The sequence below is a fragment of the Oryza brachyantha genome, chromosome 4, assembly GCF_000231095.2.
Source record: "Oryza brachyantha chromosome 4, ObraRS2, whole genome shotgun sequence".
Classification (NCBI taxonomy): Eukaryota; Viridiplantae; Streptophyta; class Magnoliopsida; order Poales; family Poaceae; genus Oryza; species Oryza brachyantha.
The window spans coordinates 7,501,571-7,509,320 of NC_023166.2; the positions used below are offsets into that span (position 1 = coordinate 7,501,571).

A 7,750-nucleotide genomic window follows, 5' to 3' on the forward strand; every position below is an offset into this window, starting at 1 on the left:
GTTTAAAATTTTTAATAAAAATTTAGTTTATAATAGGAGCCCAAACTCCAACTCCAGTGAGAACTGCTCCTCTGGGAGCTGGAGAGTAGATCAGAACTGTTTGGGTAGCTTAGTCTGCTCCAGAACTCCTAAAAGAGAGAATACGAAATAGATTGACAATAATAGCCTTGCAGATTATGTGTAGTCATGATTAAACTATGATTTAATTATGTTTCTTTTCATGTAATTAAATACTAATTATTTTTCTTTCGAACTTCAACGACACAACTATATGGTTATAAAATACTATATTATAGTTAACACACAATATAAATATTTACTAATAATATATAGTAGCATGAGTGATAAATTCAAGTAATTACAATAAAATAATAAAGGGTAGTAAGTATTTTGGTGTGGAGTGGAGCTGTGCAGCAGTAAAAACCCAGCTCCATCCATGTAGTTCATTTTTCAGGAGTAGCTCCATCAACTCCGCTCAAAAAAATTAAAATCTGTATCGTTTGACACAACTCCAGCTCTAATTAAATTAGAGTTAGGAGCTAGAGCCGTGCTAAACGAGCCCTAAATCAGCACAACAGTTTGGTTCCAGTTGGTAATAGCGTCCGTCCGACCCGGGCTCGGCTCCAACCGAAGGAGCACCGCTTTCCCCACCCATTCGCGACGCGACGCGACCGGAACCACGCGCGCGTTGAAGCCGGCGCCCATGGCGGCCGGGCTGCAGCAGCCGATGTCGTCGGCGGCGGACGGCCTCCTCGCGCTGGCGGAGGAGGCGGAGCGGCGGCGGGACCTCGGCGCCGCCGCGCGGTGCCTGGAGGCGGCGCTGGCCCCACCCCAGCAGCACGCCGCCGCGCCGCTGCTCCCGCTCACCGAGGCCCGGGCGCGGCTCCGCCTCGCGGGCCTGCTGCTGCGGGCGCGGTCGAGGGGCCTCGCCGCCGCCAAGGCCCACCTCGAGCGCGCCCTGCTGCTCCTCTCCCAGCTCCCCTCGGCACCGCCGCGGCTCAAGCTGCTCGCCCACTCCCTCCTCGCCACCGCCTACGGCCTCCTCGGCGCCGTCCCGTCCCAGAAGCACGTGCTCCGCCGCGGGCTGGGCCTCCTCGCCTCCGCCTCCGCGTCGGGGCTCCTCCCCCGCGGCCCGGCGCTCCTCTGGACCTGTAACTTCCAGACGCAGCTCGCCTCCGCGCTCGCCGTCGACGGGGACGCCGCCTCCGCCCTATCCACCCTGTCCGCCGGCGCCTCCGCCGCCGCAGAGCTGGGAAGCCCCCAGCTCGAGCTCTTCTTTGCAGCCACCGGCCTCCACGTCCACCTGCTCTGCTGGGAGGACAACTCCGCCGTTGAGGCCGCCGTCAACCGCGCCTCCCAGCTCTGGGAAGCACTCCCTGCCGAACAGGTATCCTCAGATTAGGGCTTTTTTATGCTAGAAAAATATAGCTGCTAAGAATCGTAATCTGTGTGATCTAAGTGTTATGCTAGTAGAAAATACTAACTTTTAAGAATTCAGAATTGTAATCTGTGTGATAATTGTAATATATCTTTGTACAAAACAATTGAATTTACCTTTTACTGATTTGGGTGCAGACGGAGCAATGGACCGGGCTCTTCTTCTACACGGAACTGCTGCAGACCTTCTACCTCTTGAGGACATGCGACTATAAGGCTGCCTCGCAGCATGTGGAGCGGCTGGACACTGCGGCGAAGAAAGAGATGCAGAAAGGAGAGCGCGTTAAGGAGCTTGCTACTGAGCTTGGCACAGTGGAGAGAACGCTTGCGCAACCAGGGTTGAAGGAGAGGGAGAGGTCAGCTCTAGCGCACAAGCAGAGGCAGCTGAAGTACCAGCTGCAAACATTGTGTGGCTATGACAAACTGAATGATGTGTTGGAGTATGGGGATAAGTTGCTGCTGGCACCGCCACCAATGCATGGGGAGTGGCTCCCGCGGGCTGCAGTGTTTGTGCTGGTGGATCTCATGGTTGTCATGGTGAGCCGGCCAAAAGGGATATTTAAGGAGTGTGGAAAGAGAATTCATTCAGGGCTGCAGCTCATTCGTGGTATGTGCTGTTGAATACCAACTAATTTGAATTATTGCTGTAAAAAAATGGCTACTTCTAGTTAATTATACATTTCTATATATGTCTAATTTGCTATTGTGCAGTTTAGGAAGGTATCGATTTGATCCAACCATTTCATTGTTTTTTTTCTCATGTATGCGTAACATACAAATGACTTGATGCAATCAGAGGTTATTTTTGCAATCAGAGGTTATTTTTGCAATCAGAGTTCCTGTTAGACAATCAGAGGTTGAGGATGTAGAAAAATCACCCAACAATTTATTCCTCCAATAAACAGAAATGGTTATTTTTTTGCATATAAAAAGACTTTGTCTCTCTTGGAATTCATGCTCAACATTTTCTCATGTGTCGACATTAAACAATTATTGAGTTATGATGATAGGAATTGTGATATGTGATAAATATTGGCTTGGGCATATGCTTAGTGACCAATGCAAGGTGTTTACGTTGTTGACCAAGTTTTTTATTTGCATTTTGAACTTAGAGCAATTACCATGTTTTTGTTAGATCTACAACCAATCCAAGAGGGATGATGTGCCTATGGCAAGGTTATGTAGCAGTACACTCCACTATCAATCATCACTTTTAGCAACCCCCATCAATGTATCATGTCACACTCCACTATCAATCATCACTTTTAGCAACCCCCATCAATGTATCATGTCACTATCCTTACCGTGTTGCCTGATGGATTTGACATAAAAGATGTAGAATTAGTTGAAAGAGATGAGGAGGATGACAACTGGGTACTGAGTCTTTTAAGCAAATTTATTCTTTAAATATGTTGATTCCCTTCGGGCACTTAACCAGGAGGTATTTACCAACCATATATATCATTGAGTTTCATTAAATAGTTCTCTTATGCATACATGAAATTTGGATTTATTACATGCCAATCACATCCACTTCACAACATCTTGAGAAAATATAGCTGCCATGGTCTTATCTACTTCAAGTGGTCAGCCGAATAGTCATCACCATAACCGTTACATACCAAATTCACTGACCTGGCATGATCTATTCTAGGAATTTGGAAGGAAAATTCTTCTAACAGGATGTAGGGTGATGCCCTCTTAGGTTAATAACTACCTAAACATGCTCTTGCACCATGCAATCTTTCTTGGACCTTCGAGACCTAGCTCTATTTTTGTCCTACTTTATCTATAAGTTCATATATAAGTTCAAATTGTCTAGAAACTAGTGATGTGTGTAATATGAAACTTAGTGGTGTTCACATTGTTTTCAACAGGGGAACTCTCGAAGCTTGGGATTGTGGATGGTGTGACAGGTAAGAAAATGGATGTCATTTTATTATTGTATGAGGACATTTTACCATGTGTATATGTATGTATTTCTATATTCAAATCTCACACTTATGTTTTCTTTGATTGGTTCTGTATTTCTGGTTCATTCATCCACTGTACATCACAGTTGTTTTATGTCTTGAATAATCAGTCGTGCTTCTGTATGGCTCATCTGATTATAGAATTTTATTAACTGGATTATGCTACTAAGTTTTTTTAGTAAAAAAGTTTGTATAATGTATAATTAGGTATGCTAGTACTTCCGACTGGTTTTACTTTATCTATAAGAGCATCCTTTGGAAGTATAGATACCTTTTAATGGCAATCATTTGGGAAACTTGGTGAGACAATAGAACTTAATTGCTTAAACTACAAAAAGCAGCGATTAAAAATTGCACCTACTGTATGCTCTATTTGCCACTGTATTGAGCATCTAGAAACAACCTTAGTCCCAGTTTAAACTGTTGCTTGTCATCATGAGTTTCAGTGATATAACTTGTCAATTGTCTCAATTGGTTGTAGTGAAATTAATTTTGTGCCTGTGTCGAATCTTAACGCATTTCATGGTCACTACATATAGTCAAATCTCGTGCTCAATTAAATGCCTTTAGTCATTTACCTATCCACTTACCTTAACGTGTTTGAGTGAGCCACTAAAGGGCCATTTATTTTGAATCGACCTGAAAAAGGTGAGATGGGTTGGTGTGTGTGTGTGGGTGGGTGGGTTGGGGGGGGGGGGGGGGGGGACGAACCCCAACCAGCCATCTGGGTTTTGTGCTTGCTTGTAATACTATATATATCTAAACTGTGTTTGAACAACACTTTAACCAATGGCCCATTGGTCAGACTGTAAGGCTGGTGAACCAATAGTCTGACCAGCTCGATACCTGCTTGATAGAAGCCAACTTAGACCAATGAGGATCAAATTGCTATGGTATTGGCCTTATGTGCCATTCATCCTTTGTGATTTGTTGTGTAAACAATGATGCAGAGGCAAATTTGGAACACTCAACAATATGGACAGCTGGCTTGTATTTGATGCTTTTACTTCAATTCTTGGAAAATAAAGTTGCTGTGGAACTCACGAGATCAGAGTTTGTTGAAGCCCAAGAGGTAAATGCACAGCCATGTTCATTTTTGACAAGTATCTGTTTTCATCTAGTACTATGTACTGTGGACAATATATATCACAGTACATTGACCAGATATATGCTGTATGCATATTACTGGATTTGGTATAGGCAAGTGTGTCTAATCTCTAATTTGATATATACAGTAACTATAATGGTATTACTCTCCAACAAAAAATCAGATGCACAGATGTTCTGCACTTTATTTACAAAGTTTACCCTTTTTTGTAGGCTTTAGCTCAGATGATAAACTGGTTTACTCGCTTCCCAACAATCCTCCAAGGTTGTGAAAGCACAATTGAAATGCTAAGGGGACAATATGCACATTCTGTTGGCTGCTTTGATGAGGCCGCATTCCATTTCCTTGAAGCAGCAAGGGTATTTATCCCACTCTCATTATCACTTAACAGCTCTTTATATGTGTGATGATACCTCACCATTATATGCTTATTAGTCGTATGCTAATATATAACCATAGTATTACTCTGTAATCCTCATCATGTTCTCTCCATCTTTCATGTGAGATTGTGACTAGGGTCAGTTTGTGGTTGCTGTGTTGTGTTGCGAAATCTCGTCAGTTAGGAGAGTCTTTATTCTAACAAACTTTTCAATCCAAAGATAAAAATATAAGTGTTGTCAAAAAGCCAGTACAATACCAAATGGAACCTTAACACAAGGCATGGTCTCATTTATTATCTGTTGTCTGTAATGACTAGACCTACATTTCAATTGGTTACCATTTCTTTCATATGGTCTGCCCATGTTCTGTTGCAAGCTAGCCGTCCTATCTCAACTAAAATGCATGGAATGATTTCAGCTGACAGAGAGCAGATCAATGCAATCTATGTGCCAAGTGTATGCAGCAGTATCTTACATTTGCAAGGGTGATGCAGAATCAACTTCGCAGGTGGAGTAAGATTTGACGTCAATCACTCATATTAGTGTTCTGATGGCTAAAAGAATTAATTATTTCTTCGACTTTTTCATTCCTCAGGCACTAGAATTGGTTGGTCCTGCATATAGAACCATGGACTCATTTGTTGGCGTGAGAGAGAAGACCTGTATCATTTTTGCTTATGGACTTTTACTTATGAGACAGCAGAATCCACAAGAAGCAAGGTAAGAGTTACTATGATACATTAACTAGTGCACAGATATTATGTGTGTTGCGTAATAGTTTTAAGGCCCACACTGTTAATTGTGTTCACATTGCATCTAATTTATGTTCTGAGCACTACTAGCAGGTTTGCTAATAATCCATTGATGTTTTGTGGATGCAGGCTTCGCCTTGCCGGTGGTTTGAGAATAGCACACCAACAGTTGGGTAATATCCAATTGGTTTCTCAGTATTTAACAATATTGGGTACATTAGCACTTCAATTACATGACTGTGTACAAGCCAGAGAGATCTTGAAGTCGTCACTGACATTAGCTAAGACACTTTATGACATCCCAACACAAATTTGGATCTTGTCAGTATTTACAGGTATGCCATAGTTACATTAAATTGAAAATTCTTGTGGTAACAATTGCATACGTAGCTCCATTTGCTTACATAGGCTGGTCATATTACCTTTATGGCTTTATATGCATGTCATGTTCTGACTGCAAATAAATGTTGGTTGATCCTAACTGATTCTTATGTCAGAGTTATATCGAGAATTGGAAGAAAGGGAGAATGAAATGGAAAACTCCGAGTATGAAAGGAAGAAAGAAGATGATCTGCAAAGAAGGCTTTCAGAAGCCCATTCTAGTCCGTTTCACCCTGAGTTGGTATGACACAACCAGAGCTTGTTGAAGTTAAATAGGACCGATACCTGCTTCTACTTGCCGTGTAGTTTTACTTAACTCCATTTCTTTGAGACTGTTTTCATATAACTTAGCATGATAGGATTGAGTCAATTTGGGACATCTTGATATCTTTCTTTATGGTTACATAAGTGCACCCAAACTAGATGTTTCAATTTTTGCCACATCATATCCTGGAATAACAATATCATTTTTTGAAATATCTAGGCAGAATTGTTGTAGTTGTAAACCAGAAAATTTATCTAGTCCGCTATATCCTGAATTGAACATTGATACAATTAGAATTGTCAGCACCTAGTCAAGAAATCTTCTATCATAGCTAACTGCTATTCTAGAGAGTTTTTGTGCCCTACTTGTGACCATTTATGGACATTCCTTATTTACGAGAGTTTCAACTTGGATGTTTGTGTGGTTACCAGTTCTCGGAAAATGTTTTACATGGCCTAGATTGACCCACGAAGTTCCCTTTCAGGTGGAGAAGACCAGAATCCAAGTTCAGCAGCTGCACAACTCGTCAGCAGAGCAGCAGGGGATGCCTGGCACGACAATGGCGAATGCTGACCTCGACATCCCCGAGTCAGTAGGGCTGTCTGCTCGCCAGTCGTCTTCTGTCAAGAGGCTGATCGATCCCAGCTCGGTGAGGCGTAGTAACAGGAGGCGGCCGTCCTGACAAGATCCTGACCTGATGTTTTGGGTGCCTTGCCCATCAAATTGGGAAGGAATGGAACAGCAGGCTCACACACACATATATATCAAACGGTTGGGATAACAGCAATGGAGGAGCCGTGACATTGTGAGGTTGTAGGTGCTGATTTATTTGATTAATTGTTTATGTGTAGCTAAGCATTCTAGATTGCACTGTAAACAGAAGAGGGAGCAAAGAACCGAGCTAGGTGTGGTTGTATGGGTGTAATCCCAGATTTAAGAAAACAAAAAAGGTAGCCGCGGATTGAATACTGTTAGCGATCATATTTGTAGTTAAAACAATCTTATATTGTGAAGTAAACAAGGGAGTTCGTTTCATTTGTAGGGCACTTCAAGGAATCAAAAGGATAGTTGCAGTTTGAATGGTAAGATTGCTCTTATGGAAAGATGAGATGTGATGCTTGCTTTGCTTGCTCGTGCGTCTTTCTGTAGCTGATCCTACTTCCTTCGGTCTTTCACAGTTTCACTGCGACCTTCTCATTATTATATCTATGTTTTACGGTATAAGATACTATTTTTATTTCTAAATTTATATATATGCTAATAAATTTAGATTTATTATTATTATTTTTGTCATCATATATATATAGATAAATCTAGTTAGGATAAACAAATTCTTTAATACAAAAGAGAGTATTAAACATAGGTTTGTTCCATTGAAGGAGAAGAGGTATATTGATTAAAAAAAAGTACTATCTCTATTTCATGATATAAGTATTACATATTAGAAATGCTAT

The 7,750-nt window shown here is 41.7% G+C and overlaps 1 protein-coding gene across 1 annotated transcript; it reads left to right on the forward strand.

Moving 5' to 3' along the window:
• Nucleotides 1-802: 802 nt before the first annotated feature.
• Nucleotides 803-7,380, forward strand: LOC121054164 (sister chromatid cohesion protein SCC4; the record flags this gene model as incomplete). The annotated part of the gene is made up of 10 exons (XM_040523049.1): nt 803-1,387; nt 1,576-2,044; nt 3,315-3,353; nt 4,361-4,482; nt 4,731-4,877; nt 5,317-5,406; nt 5,494-5,618; nt 5,780-5,985; nt 6,148-6,272; nt 6,781-7,380. Coding segments are annotated over 10 exons (2,106 nt in total), but the record flags the coding sequence as incomplete, so codon positions are not given.
• Nucleotides 7,381-7,750: the final 370 nt, after the last annotated feature.